Source organism: Carettochelys insculpta, chromosome 27 (assembly GCF_033958435.1).
Source record: "Carettochelys insculpta isolate YL-2023 chromosome 27, ASM3395843v1, whole genome shotgun sequence".
Classification (NCBI taxonomy): domain Eukaryota; kingdom Metazoa; phylum Chordata; order Testudines; family Carettochelyidae; genus Carettochelys; species Carettochelys insculpta.
Genome location: NC_134163.1, coordinates 2,443,312 through 2,464,024, shown reverse-complemented (window position 1 = coordinate 2,464,024; position 20,713 = coordinate 2,443,312). Strand labels below are relative to the sequence as shown.

At 51.6% G+C, this 20,713-nt stretch overlaps 1 protein-coding gene across 1 annotated transcript in view; it reads right to left on the bottom strand.

The window, feature by feature from the left end:
- MLLT1 (MLLT1 super elongation complex subunit) overlaps positions 1-672 on the bottom strand; it is a 60,557-nt gene extending 59,885 nt beyond the window's left edge. The window contains exon 1 of the mRNA XM_074978261.1: positions 562-672. Within this exon, the coding sequence (XP_074834362.1) occupies positions 562-573 (12 nt within the window). The 5' untranslated portion in view covers positions 574-672. The remainder of the gene's footprint in view (positions 1-561) is intronic.
- Positions 673-20,713: the final 20,041 nt, after the last annotated feature.

Sequence of the window (20,713 nt, the reverse complement as noted above, 5' to 3'; positions counted from 1 at the left end):
TCTGAGGGGGGCCAGCAGTGCTTGATTTATTATGAAAGAGGTGTAAGGACTCAATCAATTCTTTTACTTTCATAACTGATGCAACAACCAGGCTATGACCTACCAAGCCCAGAAGTGCCAGGTCTAGAACAAATTACGCAGTTCAGGAAGAAGAGACCCCCACTGCGGCCCCTCCCCCCAGCCATGAGTCTGAGGGGAAGAGAAGCAACAGCCCCGCCGCTGCCCATTGCCCAATATGCCACTGCGGGGCGGGGGGGGCAACTGCCCCTCCCCCTTTGATGACTCGGAGGGGGCGGGGGAAGACAGCCCTTCTACCACCTCCCCCCTTTGTACCTCTCCGGGGAGCGGGAGACAATCCGCGCTGCTGTCCCTCCGCCCCAAATAGCCTCTGAAAGGACGGGGGCAACGACCCCTCCGCTGCCCCTCCTCCACTTATGCCGCTGAGGGGGCGGCGGAGACAACAGCCCCGCAGCTGCCCCTCCCCCCACGCGCTGAAGGGCGAGGGGCCTCTCGGCCCTGCGCTCCCCCCATGCGCAGGAGGCCTGACTTCCTCCCCCTCACCTGATTGTCCATGGCTGGGCCCGCTGCTTCCCCGGCTCGGCCCCGGCCCCGGCCCCGGCCCCGGCCCCGCCCCTCACGGCCCCGCCGCGGCCCCTCGCCTCATTGTGTGTCACTCACAGGCACAGTCCCTGCCTCTCCCCCCGCCCGCCCCACGGAACCGGAAACAGACGCGCCAGCAGAGAGACAAGCCCCTCCACCAACGGGAGCTCACCGCGCACCACGGAGGCGGAGCTTATGCCCGGATCACCGCCCTCCCCGCTCCCTGCACCAGCTGACTGGCCGGCCCTATGGCCAATCGGAGGCGGGCGTGTGTGAGGGGCGTGGCCAGCAGGCGCGTTGCTGGCTCGGTCTGGATGCGGCCCGCCGGGGTCTGAGGGAAGTGTGGAGCGGGGGCCCTGGGCCCGCGGACGGGAGGGCGAAGGCCGAGCCGGGCCCAGCCTGGCTTCCCTCCGCTCGCCGCGTGTCCCAGCCTGCCCGGCCCAGCTCCCGGCGGCCCTGCTTCGGAACGGCCCCGCTCCAGCCCCTGGGCCGCTGCTCCCGGGGCCACGTGCTTGCACCCGCCGTGGGGCCGGCGTTCTTCAACCGCCCGCCGCACCCTGCGGGGCCCGTGTTCCCCTCGCGCCATCTACCCCAGCCCTGGGGGCGGTCCATGGTCTCACCCGGTCACCAGCCCTCGCCAGGCAGGCCCCTGTGTCCGTCGCACAACGTGTCACAGCCCCAACGCCCTGTGTTCCCATCCCAGCAGCTACCCCAGCCGGGCAGGGCCCGTGGTCGCCCGCAGGCGCCATCGCACCACAGATGCTGGAACTCTGGGTACTGTTGCACCCCTTGGCTTGATGTGGTTTCCCTCACGTGCAGGGCTTGCCGTTTGCTTCAGTGGGGCTCAGCCCCTCGCTATACATATTGTTCCAGCACTGCTGCCTGCACGAGCCCTGCACAGTCTGTCTCTCAGCAGGTCCCCTCACACCAATGCAAGAGCTACACCTCCTAATATGAATCAGCCCAGTTCCGCCAGCCGAGGATCCTCAAAACACAGCACTCCGGAAATAGTACTTATCCCTGGTAGCTCAGTCGTTTGAGCAGCGGCTTCCTAAATCCAGCTTTGTGAGTTCAAGCCTTAGGTCATTTAGCAATTAGGGCAAATAGATGTCAGGGATGGTGCTTGGTCCTGCCAAGAGGGTGGGGGATTGGACTAGTTGACTTCCTGAGGTCCCTTCCAGGTCTAGGAGATGTGTATCTCCATTGGGGGGCGGGGGGTGGAGCCATGCTGGTCTCATAGTTTGAAGTGTGTTATCTTAATGTGAACTGCCCTTCATGTTCCATGCAGACAGCTAATTGTAGTCTAGGAAGTGCATTGTGCAGTTGATTACTGGGCATGAGACAAATGGCCCAGAAAAGTTGGTTGTATGATTTCTGTTGCATATCAGGAAGCCCTGCCAATGCAACATCACACAAAGTGACTCCTGCAAAATGAGTAGTGAACCACAGGCCCGGCTGTGTTATCAGATGCAGCAGTTACTCATCAAGGTGCCTGAAAAGATCTGTTGTCTCAGGCATGCATTCTCTGAGAAAAGACCCTCAGATGTGGTTCTCAGCACTGCTGGAGAGTTTGAGTTTCATTTTTAAAACCAAAAAACCAGGAGTTCTTATTTTTTTAATCTTGAACAAAAGATATTATCTTCACTTGTGTAAACCTCCCAATAATCCTGACTATCATCACATTTTGGAAGTTTGTTGAAGTCTGTAGGGGAACATACAAAATATGTCACCCATTGTCGTAATAAGGATGGGTAATTCATAGGGAAGAGGCAGGGATGAAAGTATGGGTAAGATTAGTGACAACTGCAAAAATGTACAAAATCCTAAATTATTCTAGGCACAAAAATAAGTTAATTAGCCTGATGCCAGATGTTTACAGAGCAAAATAGACTAGAAATGTTTAATCTGAGTTGTCAAAGTAACAGTCTCCATCTCTTTTCCTAGTTGGAATTCTACTGCTATTTTCCACTCTACATTTTACATGTTTCCCTCTGCTAGAAAGGGGGTCTCAAGACTCTCTCTTCTCCATCAGGGTGGATAAAAATTGATATTTCATTTTTAAAAAAATCATCAATAAAATACTAAATTTCTAATTTAAAAATAACAAATAATTAAGTTAATAACAATAAATAATAATTTAATTTCCTCACAAATATACTACATCTACACTTACAGTATCATAAAAATGAATTAATGGCTCTAGTCTGTCCGGCCTAACTACACGCTCTTCCTCCTTGAAAATCTAGGCTTTCAATTTCTGTGATGTACAAATTAAAACCCGAACTGGATAGGATTGTTTTTGTTCTGTGCGTATGTGGTGGAGGACCTTAGCGAAGCATGGCAGAAGAGTAAGTTAAGCCATTGTCTTAAAGACAGACAATGTATAGAAAAGGTTGGAGGCAGCACAGGAAGGAACAGTGGAGCGTAGTGGCAAGAGAAAAGGGAAGACATTATTCAGCACACACACAGCTCCCTGTATTCCCCCCATGCTTTTGCCAAAGAAAAACTGTCATGGCTTCTCGGATAAGAGAGACCCTCTCTGGGAGTATGTTTAAGAAATGTTTTTTCCCTGCGTAAAAAAGGAAAATGTCAAGTGAAAGCAGTGCAAGAAGATGATGCAGAGCATAGAAAAACTGCTTATTGGGAAGAACAACGTAGAGTCCTGTTCCACCTTAAGGCTGACTGATTAGGGCATAAGCTTTCATGGGTAAAACAGCAGAGTTACCTCAACTGTTCTCTCTAATTCAGCTCACACCCATACACAAACTTCTAACTGGAGTTAAGTAGTATTTTAAGCTGAGGGCAGGGGTCATGGAGGAGTTGAAGCTGATGTGACCACGCTAGTAACACTATGAGGACGGATGCAACAACTTTTGAGTACCTAATTCAATTGCTCTGTACTGTTAATCACATCACTCTGTGGCACTCCAGTGGTGTTTTGAATATTAAGGGTGTGTCTTCACATACAGCACTGTTGAAGGCACGTACCGCAGAATCAGTAGCTGTGTGGATGGGAGAAGCTCTGCTGTTGACACAGAGCAGTGTACAAGGGGGTTATGCTGATATAACTACATCATTCTGGTGTGGAATTCTCCCACCTGTAAGGGACTTAGTTACACCAATATAGGTCCGTAGAGTGAACCTGGCCTACCTGAAGATAGCAGTATCAGTGAAGACATGTCCCTGAGTGCCATCCTGGGCTATGTCTACACTACAGCGATCTGTCGACAGAAGTAACTGTCGGAAATCTTCCATCAACAGATTGCAGCCAGACAACAAAGCAGATTGAAAAACTGATCTGCTCTGTTGACAGAGAGCATCTGGACTGCCTGGCCACTCTGTTGACAGAACGGCCAATCGGAAGCACAGCAGTCAGGGTTGCCTGGTGTCCCAAAAGGTTTGTCTGTTGACAGAGGGCCCCCGGAGCATCCTTGCTTGCTTCTGTTGACAGACTGTTGAAAGAGGCGTTCTGTCTCTTGGGGGAATGGCAGAATGCTATTTACAAAAGTGCTGCATTCTGTCGATTCACTGTTGACAGACCACATTTGTAATGTGGATGCTCTGCAAGTTTTGTCGACAAAACGCCAGTTTTATCGACAAAACTCTCTAGTGTAGACACAGCCCATCAGTGCACTAAGCAACACAAGTAACATCTGTCACAAATTATTTGTTCTTTGTTCATGAGACTACAGCACTTGATTTTTGGAATGTAGACAAGACCTGTGGTGTTAAAAATATACACAGTACAGTACCTGAAAGACAGGTTTAAAGCACTATGCCTGAGGTATTAAAATATTAGAATCATAGAATCCTAGCTCTGGAAGGGTTCTTAAGAGGTCATCAAACTCAGCGTCTTGCCCAAAGCAGGATCAACCCCAACTAAACCATTCCAGCCAGCATTTTGTCAAGCCAGGCCTTAAAAACCTCTAGGGATGGAGATTCCACCATCACTCTAGCTAACACGTTCCAGTGCTTCACCACTTTCCTGGTGAAATAGTTGTTCCTAATTTCCAACCTATTCGTGCTACTCTTTAACTTGAGATTAGTGCTCCTTTTTCTGCCATCCATCACTATTTCGAACATCCCTCTCCCTCTCTTTAGAGTCCCCTTCAGGAACTTGAAGGCTGCTATCAAATCACCCCTCACTCTTCTCTTCTCTTCTGCAAATTCAAGAAACACAGACCACTCAGCCTCTCTGTGAAGGTCATGTGCTCCAGTCCCTTAGTCATTTTTGTTGCCTTTTGCTGGACCCTCTCCATCCTTTCTATACTGGAGGGGCCTGGAACTGAATGCAATACTCCAAATGTGGCCACACCAGTGCTGAATAGAGGTGAATAATAACTTCTCTAGATCTGCTGGAAATGTTTCTCCTAATGCACCCCAATATGCTGTTAGCCTTCATGGCTACAAGGGTACACTGTTGACTCGTGTCCAGCCTCTCATCCATTGCAATCCCCAGATGCTTTTGTGCTGCACTGCTGCTTAGCCAGTCAGTCCCCAGCCTGTAACAATGCTTGGGATTCTTCCATCCCAAGGGCAGGACTCTGCATTTGTCACTGTTGAACATGGGGACATGGGGAAGTCAATGGATGTGATACACCTTGGCCGTGTCTACACTAGCCAAAAACTTCGAAATGGCCATGCAAATGGCCATTTCAAAGTTTACTAATGAAGCACTGAAATACATATTCAGCGCCTCATTAGCAGGCGGGCGGCTGTGGCACTTTGAAATTGACATGGCTCGCCACCGCACGGCTCGTCCAGACGGGGCTCCTTTTCTAAAGGGCCCCAGCTACTTCAAAGTCCCCTTATTCCTATCTGCTCATAGGAATAAGGGGACTTCGAAGTAGGCGAGGTCCTTTGGAAAAGGAGCCCCGTCTGGACGAGCCGTGCGGTGGCGAGCCATGTCAATTTCGAAGTGCCACGGCTGCCCGCATGCTAATGAGGCGCTGAATATGTATTTCAGTGCTTCATTAGTAAACTTTGAAATGGCTATTTGCATGGCCATTTTGAAGTTTTTGGCTAGTGTAGATACGGCCAAGGTGTATCACATCCATTGACTTCCTCATGTCCCCAGAGCCAGTTATCTCATCATAGAAGCTAATCAGACTGGACAGGCAGGACTTGCCCTTGGTGAATCCATGTTGACTACTCTTGATCACTTTCCCTTCTTTCAAGTGCTCCAAAATGGATTTCTTAAGGATCCCCTCCATAATTTTTTCAGGGACTGAGGTAAGGCTGACCGGTCTATAGTTCCCTGTGTAACTGTAGAAGCACTGAGCCCACTGATAAGGGAGAGTGAAGTCTCTATTCTACAGCCTTAGCTGAGAGCCAGCTGGCTTTTAGCTCTTGTGGTAGAGCACAGGGCTTTAGCCAGTAAGGTTGCAGGTTCATTCCCTCCTGGAGACAACCTGGGTGCATTGGTCTTATGCCTGGATTGTCCTTCTTTTCTTTTCTAAAGATGGACGCTATATTTGCCTTTGTTCAATTCCCTGAGACCCCTCTCAATCTCCACGAGTTTTCAAAGATAATGGCCAAAGGCTCTGCAATGACGTTTGTCAGTTCCCTCAGTACCCTTGGATGCATTAAATCCAGTCAGCACTAACTCAGGCTGGGTGTAAAACATAGATCCATCCAGCTACATTCCTGAGGGGATGCTGTAGTATCTGTAGTATAGACACAGCCTCATAGAAAACAGTCTTACCAACATTAGTTCCTCTAAACCCTGCCTTTTCTGTCGGGGCAGGGAGTCTCCTCCATGGACATGCTTATCCCTGTGTGCTTAATGAGATTTGAAGAAATCACAAATGGGGAATAGTTGCATGAGGAAAGGGGAGTGTAAAAGGAGTTTAATGTGCACAAATCATTAGACAAGGCATAGCTAGTAGACAGATTAGACCTCTCCTTGGTTATAAATTTATGGGGACATCCCAAGTTAAGGAGTTGTCAGCTGAATGTCTCAGCATCCAAGACGACCATGGGCTGAGCCTCCATTTCTTTATAATCTTTCCATCAGCTTCTGGTTTTTGCAGAGGGTGATGCAAATCCAATTAGCTTCTTTTTTTTGATTCATATTCTGGTAGAGATGCTATTTTGCTGCCATCTACAGTGGACACAGTGCTCATGGATAAGAAACAGAATAAAACTAATTTGCATATTGATATATGCAGATTATGTGCGGTAGATCTCCTGAATTCTTGTTTAGTTTTTTTCTTTCAGCTTCTCTTCTGAAATCCTTGACTTGGGTCTTTCCCATAGGAGAGGACTTTACTGAAGAATTCCCACCTGTTCTCCCCACAGCCTGTGAACTGATGGGTGATTGTGTAGCAAACCAGGTCCTAAACTGTGATTCTCATTGGTTCTACTATCAGATAAACTTGTGTTAGAACCAGAAGGGATATTTTTGAGAAGACTGTCTCACATAAACCCTGCCTCAGTGTGCATGTGTAAGAGGAAGAGGGAATCACAGATTCAAAGGATGGAGAAGACCAACGGGGTCACTTTGTCCAGTGCAAGTGGAAAGATACCAAGAACACACTAATCTCCAGCCCTTCCTCGGAATGTGCAAAATGGACCTCAAACAAGTCTTCTCTGCCCCTTCAGCTGCTTGTGCACCAGACAGATCCCCATTACTAGGGCCCTACCAAATTCACAGCTATGAAAAATGCATTGCAGACCATGAAATCTGGTCTTCCCCATGGAATCTGTGGGTTTTCATGTGCTTTACCCTTTTACTTTACAGATTTAATGGGAGAGACAAGCCTTTCTCAAACTGGGGGTCACAGCCCAAAAAGAGTTTGGGGGCCATGTTTCAAGGGTATGATTGTAAGGGGGATGTGATGTTGTCACCTTTACTTCTGTATTGCCTTCAGGGCTGGGTCACTGGAAAGTGGGGATTTCTGGCCAGGAGCCCAGCTCTGAAGTCAGTACCTCATACAGCAGCAGCACAGAAGTAAAGGAGGAAATACCACCCTACTGCTGCTGAGCATGGCACTTCCTTTAGAGCTGGGCTGCCTGCCAGCAGTCAGAAAGCTTCCTTCAGCAAGGGGAGGTTCCTTGGAGTGGATCTCATCTGACCTGGGAGAGGCCCTGGAAGGGAAGAGGATGTCTCATCCCTCACCAGCCAGGCAGCTGGACCCTGGGTATGGTCGGCGCCCTCAGTCAGGGAACTCCCAGCCCTGCTTCTCCCTGGCTCTAGTGTGTTTATTTCTGGGCCTACATATTGATTTCCCAGACACAGCAACAAACACGGACTTGACATTCTTCTCCTCACATACAATGTTGGATGGTGTTGCTAGTAATGATGTTACATCCCTCCCTTACACACTTAGCAAATGTTTCGAACCACAGGTCAAGAAAATATTCAATTTCTGTGGGCAGACTGAGAGGTCATGTGCAGCTTTGGCTCACGTATCATTCTGCGTAGCCCTAATTGTTATCGGTTCATGCCACAGTCTTCAATGGAGGGTACTACGTCCAAGGGATGCTTCCATTTTGGCTACCAGAGAGAAGCTGCAAACAAAGGATAGTGAAAACAAGAGAAATCAGCTGGCAGGTGAAGAAATTTTGGTTCTGTAACCATAGATTCTTCTGGTGTTAAAATGCTCCTTCTTGAGGCATGCAGAACATGCCTTGGGTGGCGTGACCAGGAGTCATCACAAATTTGATCTGCTGGCTGAATCATTGGCTTCCCCAACCTGTGCCAGATACTGACAGGGAATGCAACAGGAATGCAGATCCATGCCCTCTGTTACAGCATTGATACTCAGGGGCTCCTGGTATATTAGTGTATATTGCAGCCAGGATGCTACATGGTATCTTATGGGCATGTTAATTCTTAAACATAAATCAACTGCTCATTTCCCACAATATTTTTCCTTCTCTCAGGAATTATTGTTTAAAATGAATTGTAAAATGCCTCTTCTTCACCCCTCCTCCCCCATTCACAAGCACGTCTTTAACTCCAGCACAGAGCACCCTCCTTATTAATAGCCAAGAACTTGGATTGCCAAAAAGAGACTCCTAACAACTGTGAGCTGCATCTGGGGAAAATTACGGACAGCTTGAAAATTCTTCTAGTCCCCCGATTAGCGAAGGGCTCAGTAGAGAAAAGAAACACAAATGAGCAGGGAAACAAGCACAGGCAGCTTAACTGAGTTCTTCTGTGACAGAGAAAAATCTAAATGACAGTGTATTATATCAGCTGGAAAATGCAAAGGGCGTTAAAAGCACAATCTTCCTTGCCAGAAGGATAAGAGGAATTTTGCTTAGTAAGTAGGAACACAATGGAGTTTATTTCCTTCCTTCAGTGCATTTACTGCCAAGGAGAAGAACCAGCTGCACAGTCTTGAATACACCATGTCCCTCACCGATGTCGCATGGGCAGCACAATGTCCCCAGACTACCATGCTTCTATTCTGAATGAAAGGGACTAGCTTCAGGGGTAGAAAGGCATCCCATCAGTTTTCACTTCCAGTCAGCCCTTGACCTCTCTGCTTGAGCTGGCCAGTTAACAGCGCTGAGACTGGTTTTACAGTGGGGGTATTTGTCTCTCCACTGGGGGTTTAAACCGAGCCCCACTAGCTGATGTTAACTAACTGAGTTCGTTTACCTCGGGTCCACCATCACTGACACCCTGTCATTGGACACTGAGCTAAATAGGAGGATCGGAAAAGCAGCCACTACTCTGTCCAGACTCAGCAAGAGAGTGTGGAATAACAACAAGTTGTACACTCACGCCAAAATGCAAGTCTACAGAGCCTGCATCCTCAGCACCCTCCTTTATGGCAGCAAGACTTGGACCCTGTATGCCCGCCAGGAAAAGAGGCTGAACGTCTTCCACTTGCGCTGCCTCACGCGCACCCTTGGAATATCATGGAAGGACAGAGTGACCAACACCGCCATCCTCAACCATGCACACCCTCCTCAGGCAGTGTCGGCTCCGCTGGCTTGGCCACGTCCACAGGATGAATGATGGAAGGATTCCAAAAGACATCCTGTATGGTGAGCTAGCCTCTGGCAAAAGACCTCCTGGACGCCCCCAGTTGCGCTACAAAGATGTCTGGAAGAGAGACCTCAGAGAGGTAGACATCGAGCTGGACAACTGGGAAGAACTAGCAGACGACCGCAGCAGATGGAGGCAGGGGTTACACAAGGGCCTTCAGAAGGGCGAGATGAGGAACAGACAGCTAGCAGAGGAGAAGCGAGCACACAGAAAGCACAATAAGGACTTGCCAGACACCCACTACATCTGCAAAAGATGCAGCAAGGACTGTCACTCTCATGTGGGTCTTCATAGTCACAATAGATGCTGTAAATGAAGTCCTCAATTGAAACTTTAAAGGGCACGATCCATAGTCTATGCAGACTGAAGGATGCCTACTACTACCTGATGTGTGTTCCACAGAGTATTAAACAACTGCAGAGCAATTACTTTTGGTTGCATCCTACAGACTTAAGCTGGATTTGAACCAGTGATGGTGAGGCACCATCTATGTTTGGTCCTTTGAGCCAGCCAGATCCTCTACACTGAATGTTTTACTGCGTGTCTGTGTCCAATACTGAACGTGAGATGCAATGTGGAAAGACCTAGTCACATGACTGGCACTGGGCAGCTTATGCCATTCTGATGGAAAGGGAGCATGGCAGCGCACTGAAGCAACCACCTTCAGGTGTGTCCTTCCGGCTGATCCCTGGGCTAGCACTGACGACAGTCTCATTGGAAGCTGCCCAATTGCAGTTTAAGACTGAAGCAGCCTGTAAGCACTATGTACACTGTTGAGAGTTCACCTAGGAAGGGATCTCCCTGATAGCTTATAATCCAGTCAAACATCATCGTCATCCATAACAACAACCGGGGGCTCAGCGCTTGTTGGCGTCCGATGGCTCCCTCCCTATTTCCTTACATCTTTATCTGTCCAGTGCAGAGTGGCTTAGTTTCTGTACACTAGCTCTGCACCAATCTATTATATCATCTCCCCATTCTCTGTGGGTTCGGCCTCTCCTATTCAAACTGTCCATTTTGCTAAATACCAGAGTCTTGATTTCTCCTTCCTCATTCATTCTGCAGATATGCCCAAATAGCTGTATCTTCCATTGTACAACCTTCTGCAGTAGATTCTCTTTGGGCTGTATCTTCCTGTATAATTCCTCATTTGTGACCTTATGCACTCACCTTATTCTCAGGATCTTGCTATAACAACTCCTCTTGAACACCAATATCCTTCTCTTCAAATCCTATGTCTCACTTCCATATGACATAGTAACAGAGAGGTGGCCATGTTAGTCTGTCCTCCAACAAAACAAAACAGCAGAAATGTAGCACTTTAAAGACTAACAAAATGATTTATTCAGTGATGAGCTTTCATGGGCCAGACCCATTTCATCAGATCCTCTGTACGTATAAATGTCAGTCTGTATTGGAAATGAGATTAATCTGAAGAAGTGGGTCTGTCCCATGAAAGCTCATCACCAAATAAATCATTTGGTTAGTCTTTAAAGTGCTACATTTCTGCTGCTTTGTTTTATCCACATAACATGCTGCTGAATACACACTTTTTCAAGACTTGCAGTTTCTTTCCTAAGGTAATCGCTTTGCTTTTCCAGATCTTATCCATTGCCTTCAAACTCTCTCTTGCTTTGACTGTTTTAGTCATTGTTTCATTATGTTGCTCCCCAGATGCATGAACTTCTCTACGTTCTCTCGTTCGATCCTGTCTACACTGGTTTTCCTTCCTATTTCCTTATCTCCAAATACTGTTGTGTTTGTTTTATCAATGTTCATAGACAGTCCATACCGCTTCCCTTCCTTGTTTAGCACCTGCACCTTTCTCACTAGCTTCTCTTCTTCTTCTCCGATGACAACTATATCATCTGCAAACCTCAAGTTGTTGCTACTCATCCTGTGCACAGATCTCCCTTCTACCTCTTCCTTGATCTTGTCCATCACTTTCTAGGTGCATGATGAAGATACTCAGCGATATTGGATCTCCTTGTCTTGTACTTCTACTCGTTCTAAACCAACTTCCTGATTCTCCACATGTTCTCACAACTGCCTCTGCATTGTCACTGATATTCTTCAACAACCATATCAGTCTGCTATCTATTCCGTATGACTCCAACTTCGCCCAAGTCATTTTTTGATGTATATTAAGTGCCCTCTGATAATCGATGAAGCGATCGTAGATGTCCTCGTTCTTTTGTCGAGTTTTCTCCGTTATCATTCTTAGTGCAAATATCTGCTGTATGGTACTATCTTTCCTGAATCCCGCTTGCTCATCCGCTAGTTGTTCTTCTATCTGCGATCTTAGTCTCTCGGTCAGTGTCATCAGCAGCACCTTGTCTAGATAACTCGTTAGAGCAATCATTCTGTAGTTCTTGCACTCCAACGTGCTTCCTTTTTTGGCTATTTTCACTAGCACAGATCTCATCCATTCCTTAGGTGCTGTCCCTCCTTTCCATGATATATTACATAGTGAGTGTATTTCCTGAATCATACTTTCTCCTCCATACTTGCTCATCTCTTCCATGATCTTATCATTTCCAGGGCTCTTGCTGTTAAGTTGTTTCCCTGCTCTTTCTTCTTCCTCCTTCGAAATATCAGTCAAACTCTTGATGCTCAGCGGAGATGTCTCTTTCAGTTCTTTGATCAGTCCCTCCGAGACACTCGGGTCCAACTGTGCTTTGTCTCTTGTCCATCACTGCACAACCTTCTTCTTATTAATGAGAACCTCATCGTTCTTGTCTTTGATCATCATCTGCATTGTCTGCCACTTCCTATTAATAATCCTAATCATTTTATACAACTTCCTGTATAAACCTCTCCATATCTTCACACTGCTCCTCTAGCCATTTTACCTTATCCTTTTTTTCCACTCTCCTTACCTCGTTGCGTTTCACTCTATATCACTGTTCTGCTCCCTTGGAAACCTCCCTTCTGACCCTCAATGCTCTCTTGGATCAACTTCAGTGTCTCCTGCGTAATCTACTTCTTAGTGGTCTTCTTTTGGAACAGTCTGCTCAATTACCTCTTCCATAGCTGTGGCTGTCCCTTCAATGCTCTTACCTAGGTATTTCTCTGTGCCTGCGTTACTAATCTTCTCTTTGAGTGTTGCTCTGTATGCATTCCCTATTTCTTCCTCACCTAGCTTGCCATGTCTCTTCTTTTCTTCAACTGTGTCTTACACTTTCTCTTGAGTTTTATCTTGATGTTTGTGATCACTAGACTGTGGTCCAAGTCTATATCCACTCCTTGGAAAGTTTGGCACGGCTGTATCCTTGTTACCCATCTTTTTCTTATCAAGATCCTATCTATCAAGTGATTGGACTTCCCATCACTCGATTGCCATGCCCACTGCCTACAATCCTTCTGTTGGAATCTCATGTTGCAGATCACCATTTTGTGTTCCATAGCAAACTCAAGTAGTTTCTCACCTCGTTCATTTCTTTCTCCATATCCAAACTTTCCCATGACACTCTCCCAGCCTTCATTATCTGTTCCAACCTTTGCATTCCAGTCTCTGATGATCAACATATCTGTCTTTGGTATCTCCTCCGGCATCTTTGTCAAGTCTTTAAAGAATAGCTCAGTCTTTTCCTCCTTACTGTCTAACGTGGATGCATATACCTGAACAACCAAGATGTTGAACGGTTTTCCTTCGACTCTCACTACCATCATTCTTACGCTCACTGGATTGTATCCTGACAATTCTCCTCTAGGTCTTTTGCTAAGAAGGAATCCGACTCCTGCCTCATGCTTCGTTTCATTCCCTGACCAAATGACTTCACAGCTGCACATCTCTCCAGTCGCCCACAGTGTTGGGACGTTCCATGTTCCAATTGATAGTATAGGGGTTAGGAGTAATTTTCTTTCAGTAGCCAACTTATCAGCTGAACCCCAGTTGCTTGATTGGTGCTGCAGACCTTGTTTATCTGGGCAACAACTGAGCCAGCATCTTTTAACAGTTAGTGTACTGGCATCAAATTTCATTCGTATTGTTTCACGATCAGCGCATTGTCACTCATCTGACCAACCCTCCTCCTTTATCTAGGCTTGGGACTGGCATGGAACCCTAGGCTATGTCTACATGTGAAGCCTACATCGAAATAGCTTATTTCGATGTAGCAACATCGAAATAGTCTATTTCGATGAATAATGTCTACACGTCCTCCAGGGCTGGCAAAGTCGACATTCAACATCGACGTTGCGCAGCACCACATCGAAATAGGCGCTGCGAGGGAACGTCTACACGCCAAAGTAACACACATCGAAATAGGGTGCCAGGCACAGCTGCAGACAGGGTCACAGGGCGGACTAGCGCTTCTGGGGCAACAGCTAGCCGCTCCCTTAAAGGGCCCCTCCCAGACACACTCAGCCTGCACAGCACGCGGTCTGAGGAGCCATAGGCACACAGACCCCGGGCAACACAGGCATGGACCCCCAGCAGCAGCAGCAGCAGCAGCAGCAGCAGCAGCTAGAGGTCCACCCAGCCCTCCCGGCAGGAGCAGGGCTCGCCCTGATCCATGCATTGCGGGAGGCAGCTGAGCACCTCCTTGCTACACCGGAGGAGGAGCTGCCCCCAGGGCAGCAGGGCTCAACCCCCAACCCTGCAGCACCCCGCCCCCACCCGCCCCGCCTCACACGCTGGCGGCTGTGGAGTTACCCCACCAGCACCAACTGGTGGGAGCGGCTGGTGCTTGAGGAGTGGGACGACGACTGCTGGCTCAGGAACTTCAGGATGAGCCGGCAGACATTTATGGAGCTGTGCCAGTGGCTCACCCCCGCACTCAGGCACCAGGACACTGCCATGCGGCGTGCCCTCCCTGTGGAGAAACGGGTCGGCATCGCTGTCTGGAAGCTGGCCACTCCAGACAGCTACCGATCTGTGGGCCAGCAGTTTGGTGTCGGCAAGGCCACCGTCGGGGCTGTCCTCATGGAGGTAAGAGGACCCACGGAGGGAGGGCAGGGCAGGGGAGGGGGGCCTGGGCAGAGGAGGGCAGGGCAGGGCAGGGCAGGGGAGGGCAGGGCAGAGGAGGGCAGAGGAGGGGAGGGCAGGGCAGGGCGGGGGAGGGCAGGGCAGAGGAGGGCAGAGGTGGGGAGGGCAGGGCAGGGCGGGGGAGGGCAGGGCAGGGCCACGCACACCCTGCTCACCCCTCATTGGTGCTCTCCCATGTGCTTTCCCTGCAGGTTGTGCGTGCCATCAACGTCATGCTCCTGCACAGGCTCGTGAGGCTGCGGGACCCAGATGCCACCATCGCGGCCTTTGCCACCCTGGGCTTCCCCAGTTGCTTCGGGGCTCTGGATGGGACTCACATCCCCATCCGCGCCACGCATCACAGTGGAGGACGCTACATCAATCACAAGGGCTACCATTCTGTGGTCCTCCAGGCTTTGGTGGACAGCTGGGGCCGTTTCCAGGACATTTATGTGGGCTGGCCTGGCAGCACCCACGACGCCCGGGTTTTCTGGAACTCGGGCCTGTGCCGCCGGCTAGAGGCGGGGACCTACATCCCCCAGCGGGAGCTCCCTGTGGGGGACACCACCATGTCCCTCTGCGTCATCGCAGAAGCGGCGTACCCCCTCCGGCCCTGGCTCATGCACCCGTACACGAGCCATCTCTCTGCTAGCCAGGAGCGCTTCAACCAGCGCCTGAACCATGCACGCCAGGTGGTGGAGCGCTCATTTGGCCGCCTGAAGGGACGCTGGAGATGTCTCCTGACACGCCTGGATGCGGGCCCCAACAACATCCCCCAGATTGTGGGTGCCTGCTGCGCCCTGCACAATTTGGTGCAGAGCAAGGGGGAGGCCTTTTTCCAGGGCTGGGCTGTGGAGGCCGGCAGGGCCGATGTGCAGCCACCCGCTGCCCCCAGTCTCCAGGTGGACCCTGAAGGGACCCGGGTCCGGGAGGCCCTGCGGGCCCACTTCGATGATGAGGCCGCGGGGTGAACTCTGCCAGGCCCCCCACTGCCCACCCCTTCCTCACAACACTCCCTGCCCCAACGCCCACACCATGGAGCACCCAACCGCACCCCCCCACACTTTTCCTGGACAAATGACAACACGCACTTGTGGCTGAACTTAAACTGGTTTTTCTTTGAGAACTTTGTTTTTTTGGAACTAGAATTAAAACAAGAACAAACTATACACAAGATGTGTGTAACAAAAGTAATGTGTACAAAGAAAATGATAGTAATAAAAAAGTTTGTTCACTAAAAAGAAAACCAGGGATGATAAAGGGGAGAAACTATTTACATGGGGGGGACGGGGCAAAGGGGGAGCCCAAAAAAAAGAGAACTAAAACTGTCCATCATTGTCCTTTTTTAAAAATCAACTATATACAAGGGGGGGGGGCCACGTCCCGGGCCCCACGCCCCTAAAGTCCGGCACTGGGGGTGGGCGGCCGGGAGCCCTGCCGCGGCCGCAGCTCTGTCCGGGGCTGGCTGGGGGCGGGGCAGGGCAGACCGGAAGATATGCCCGGTGAGTCTCAGCTGGCTCCAGGGGTCCCTCGGCGGTCCGGCCCTCGCTGGTGGATGGCGGGGCAACAGCGGACGGGACGGTAACGAGCGGAGCAGCAGGTGGTGCGGTGGGTGAAGCAGTCAGGGCGGGCGCTGCAGCGGCCGGCGTGGCATGGGGGGCCAGGTAGTCAACAAAGCAGTTGAAAGTGTCCATGTAGGCCCCCCATGCCTCTTGGCGCCAGGCCAGCGCCCGCTCCTGCAGTTCGAGGCGGCGTTGCTCCACCCGCAGGCCCTGCTCCGCCACCTCCAGCTGCCGACGGTGGATGGCCAGCAGCTGGGGGGTCCGTCACTGTCGGCTGGTGGTGGTGCGGGGTCCGCCGTCTAGCCCGCCGTGGGGCCGGTTGGTCCTCGGCCAAGGGGCTTGCCTGGAGCGATGGCCCCGGAGGGGTCTCCGGGACGACTGATGCCTCGCCGGCACTCTCTTCCAGTCCTTCCGATGGTGCAGCTGCGGGACACAGGAGAGGAGTGGGGGGAAGAAGAATGGAGACAGGCGTTAGTGTGGGCCCCGAGCCGTGGCCTTTGTCCCGCCAGCCCTGTGCTGCAGGTTCCCCATCCCCGTCCCCGGGAGATGCTGCTGTGATGGATGGGGTTCAGGGGTCCCCCTGCACTGCACCCCGTCCTCTGGTGGGAGCGACTCTCACTTCACTCCGCAGGGTCTGACAGGAAAGGTTTCTTAGGCCACAGATGCCCAGTTTCTCCCAGGAGTGACAGCACCAGCTGTCAGAAGAGACAGTCCTTCCAACCCGTCCTGGGGAGAAGACCCCAAGGGGTGCCCCTCTGGGGTGTAGCTTTCCCCCTCCTCAGGCTGGCGGCCTTCCAGCTCTCCCTTCCCCTAGCCTCTACCTGCGGCCCCCGCCCCCCCGCCCGTTTCAAAGGCAGCTCGGCTCCTCCCTCCTCTTTGTCCAGAGCAGAGGTGTCACCTGCCAGCTGTAACCCCAGGATCATCCTTTGCCCCTGGGAGCTATTCGGCTTTTGTTGCTCATATCTAGCCTGAGTCTCCCTTTTGCACTCCCCCCACTCCATCACATGCTGCTGCTGCTGCTGCGGGGTGTCCCACCCCCTCCTCCCGGGGGCCCCTCGAGGTTCCGCTCCCCCCTGCCCCAGGGATGGGGCATGGCACTGTCATGCGGTGTGTGTGGGGGGGCAGGGGCTGATGCACTGCTGTGAGGGACATGGCCCTGCTGTCCTTGGGGTCATGGCCATGTGAGCATGTGGGGGGCCCTGGACACATATCTATTACCCACGCCCCTCAAGCTCAGGGGTGTACACTAGAGGGGGGTACACACCTGTCGGTCCACTCCCACGGTCCGGAGATCCCCGGGGGGGCGGAGGCCCGGCTGCTGCTCCGGGATGGCAGGAGGAGGATCTGCAGGCTGGATTCTGCGGAGGAGGAGCCCCCCTCCTCCTCCTCCTACTCCTCCTGCCGCGATGGCCCAGGGGTGGGCTCCGGGAGGGGCCCCTGGGGTGCGGGGCTTACCTCCGGGGCGGACTCCGGCTGCAGGGCCTGCTGGGGCTCGTCGGCCGAAGTATCAAGGGTGGCTGGAGGGGAGGAGATGTGCCGGGGGCCCAGGATGTCCCTGAGCTCCCTGTAAAAGGGGCAAGTGACGGGGGCGGCCCCAGATCGTCGAGCCGCATCCCGGGCCCGGGCGTAACCCTGCCGCAGCTCCTTAACCTTACTCCTGACACGGTCAAGAGTGCGGGCAGGGTGACCCCAGGCGGCCAGGCCCGTGGACAGCCGAGCGAACGCATCTGCGTTCTGCCTCTTGCTCCCCATTACCTGGAGCACCTCCTCCTCGCTCCAGAGCCCCAGCAGGTCCCGCAGCTTGGCCTCTGTCCAGGAGGGGCCCCGCTGCCGCTTGCCAGCCTGGCTGCCGGGCTGGCTGGCCTGGCTGCTTTGGCTCCCCTGGGGGGGGGGCTCCCCTGGGGGCGTTGGGGGGGCTGCCGGGCAGCCATGGCAGGTGCTGGCCCTGTTCTGGGTGGCTGAGGGACGTGCAGGCTGGCCGCGTGTCTAGGCTGCTGCCTGCACGTTCCCCCAGCTTCCTGCACAGGAAGGGAGGGGGAGGGGACCTTTAAGGGGCTGCTCCACGCGGCCACCATTGAGCTGAGGGACTGGAGAGAGCGTCTCTCAACCCCTCAGCTGATGGCTGCCATGGAGGACCCTGCAATTTCGACGTTGTGGGACGCGCAACGACTACACGGTCCCTACTTCGACGTTGAACGTCGAAGTAGGGTGCTATTCCTATCTCTTGATGAGGATAGCGGCTTCGACGTCTCGCCGCCTAACGTCGAAGTTAACTTCGAAATAGCGCCCGACGCGTGTATCCGTGATGGGCGCTATTTCGAAGTTAGTGCTGCTACTTCGAAGTAGCCGGCACGTGTAGACACGGCTTTAGAGGCTTCATGGTGGAGTTCAGTCAAACACCCTCATGGAAAAAACAGGTTGCAAGAAGTCGGATATTACTTTCTATGGAGACTGTATTACCCTACTTCCTAAAGGCAGTGGCCAGCAGCTGGGTCGGAGAATCAGAGCAGTGCTAAGAACTCTGCCCATGGTGAGCAGTTCGCACAGCTCAAGGAGGAGCAGTGTCCAAAAAAGAGGTTTGTTTCACTGCTTTGGTATCAGCTTCTGAAAACACCCAGTACAAAATATTCCACCACCAGGGAGTAGAACACTTTGTGGCCATTGTACTTACGATGGCTGGTGTTGGCCCATATTTTGGAGCTGGGGTCAGCAACCCCCAGCATGTGCCAAGAGTGGTATGTGAGCTGATTTTCACTAGCACACAAGACAGGAGATCAGCCCCGCCCTTATTCTTCCATGCAGCAGGGGCACAGAGATCCTCAGGCGTCACTCTTTTCCTGCAGGTGCACACCATGGTGAGTGGAGCAGTCGTGGGAAGTTGGGCACATGTGGGCCCCACCTGTGAGCTGGCTGGTGGAGGGACAGGGCAGGCAGGCAGGTGGGCTGGGCTGTAGGTGTGGGGTGGTGCCGAGCTGCTGGGAATGCGGAGCTGGGCCCTTCAGGCCAAAGGGGAGGGAGGGGGTGGAGCTACTTCTCCTGCTGTACGTTCCACCTCCTCCCCCTGCCATCTGCCCCCCTCTTCTCTGGGGAAGGGGACTGACCCCTCTGCTCCCTCATCTCTGCCATCTGCCCCTACATCCCTTGAGAATAGAGACTGAGCCCTTCTGCCTCCTCATGCCTTCCATCTGCCCCGCAGGGACAAGTATAGAGTCCCTCTGCTCCACCTTGCCATCTTCTCCAGGGCAGGGATTTTTTAGTCCCTCTGCCCCCACCTCTGCCCACTTTCTGGGATGGGGGCTGAGCCCTCTTGCTTTCCATTTGTGCCCTCTCTTGCTACTGCACCAATCACTGCCCCCATCCTTCGGGCAGGTGGTTAATTCCAGTGAGGCATTTGGAGGTTCTACTTCCCCAGGGCTGTCCAGTTCCTTTCTGCAGCTCGCTTGCCCCCAGAACATGCCAACCTCACTTCTGCACACCAGAGCTCTCCCTCCTGCCATCAGCCACAGTAAACAGTAATGCTCTGAATCTGCATGTATTTATTAATGAAGATGTTGCAAGTGGGACTATTAGTGACTTTAAAAAGTGTCACTGGCACTTGGACCATACATAGAGATCAAAAGGGCAAATTTTGGCACTCTGCCTTGTGTAAGGAATGTGCCAGCAGGAGCTCAATACTGCTGAAGGATATGGAGAATGTGTCCTTCAGAGATGATGATTTGACTGAAAATGCAAAGGTGTGCATATGTAAGGTCTTGTAAACAAAGCCTGATGGGAGCAGGTGAAACAATGAGCTTTTATCTATTGTAAACAGCATGTTGTTGTAAAGTCACAATTGATGCTGTTACCCAGTGTAAGAATTATGGAGTCTCACCAATGCTTGAAGTTGTTGTAGGGGTACAGGGCAGTCATCACTGCTGCGCAAGGTATGGATTGCAGAGGGCTCCCTCCAGCTAAGCATTGTGTGGTGAAAGGAGGGTGAGGGATAGTGATTGAACCAGCTGGCTGGAAGCCTTTTGGCTATACAGCTGTAAAACTGGTTTGACTAGTTCTCTCCTGCCATTGTTCAAAGATAGATCTGAAGATGGGTTTATAGTTATTCTGTGAGCATCCACCTTGGTGGATGCTGAGATGCTGTGGCTAGGTGCAGAGCTGAATACCACTATGAGTTGAAATCACTGGTAGCTGAAGCTAAGGAGAGCTGGAATCGCTGAAACTCACAAGACAGCAGCGGGCGACCAGCAGCCAGCCGGCAGGAGAGACCGGCAGACAGCTGGTGGGGCAGCTGGCAGGGGGCAAGCAGAACGCCAGACCAGAGCAAAGGTGGCATTGCCTCAGTTTCAATGAGGCAATGCATCAGATTAACGTGTCAGGGCCTGCATAACCTGGACAGAGTTGTAAGTGGGGCATTTGAAGTGGGGTATGGAGAAAGTTTGGGTGTGTGGATTGGCTGTTTACACTGTTGGGCTGGTGAGCCTGAGAGGCAAAGGACACTGCTCAGTCCATTTGAGCTGGAACAGTTACATGAGGATTGGTTATGAACTCTGGGTGTGGTATTTTCCCAAGCATACATTAATTGAC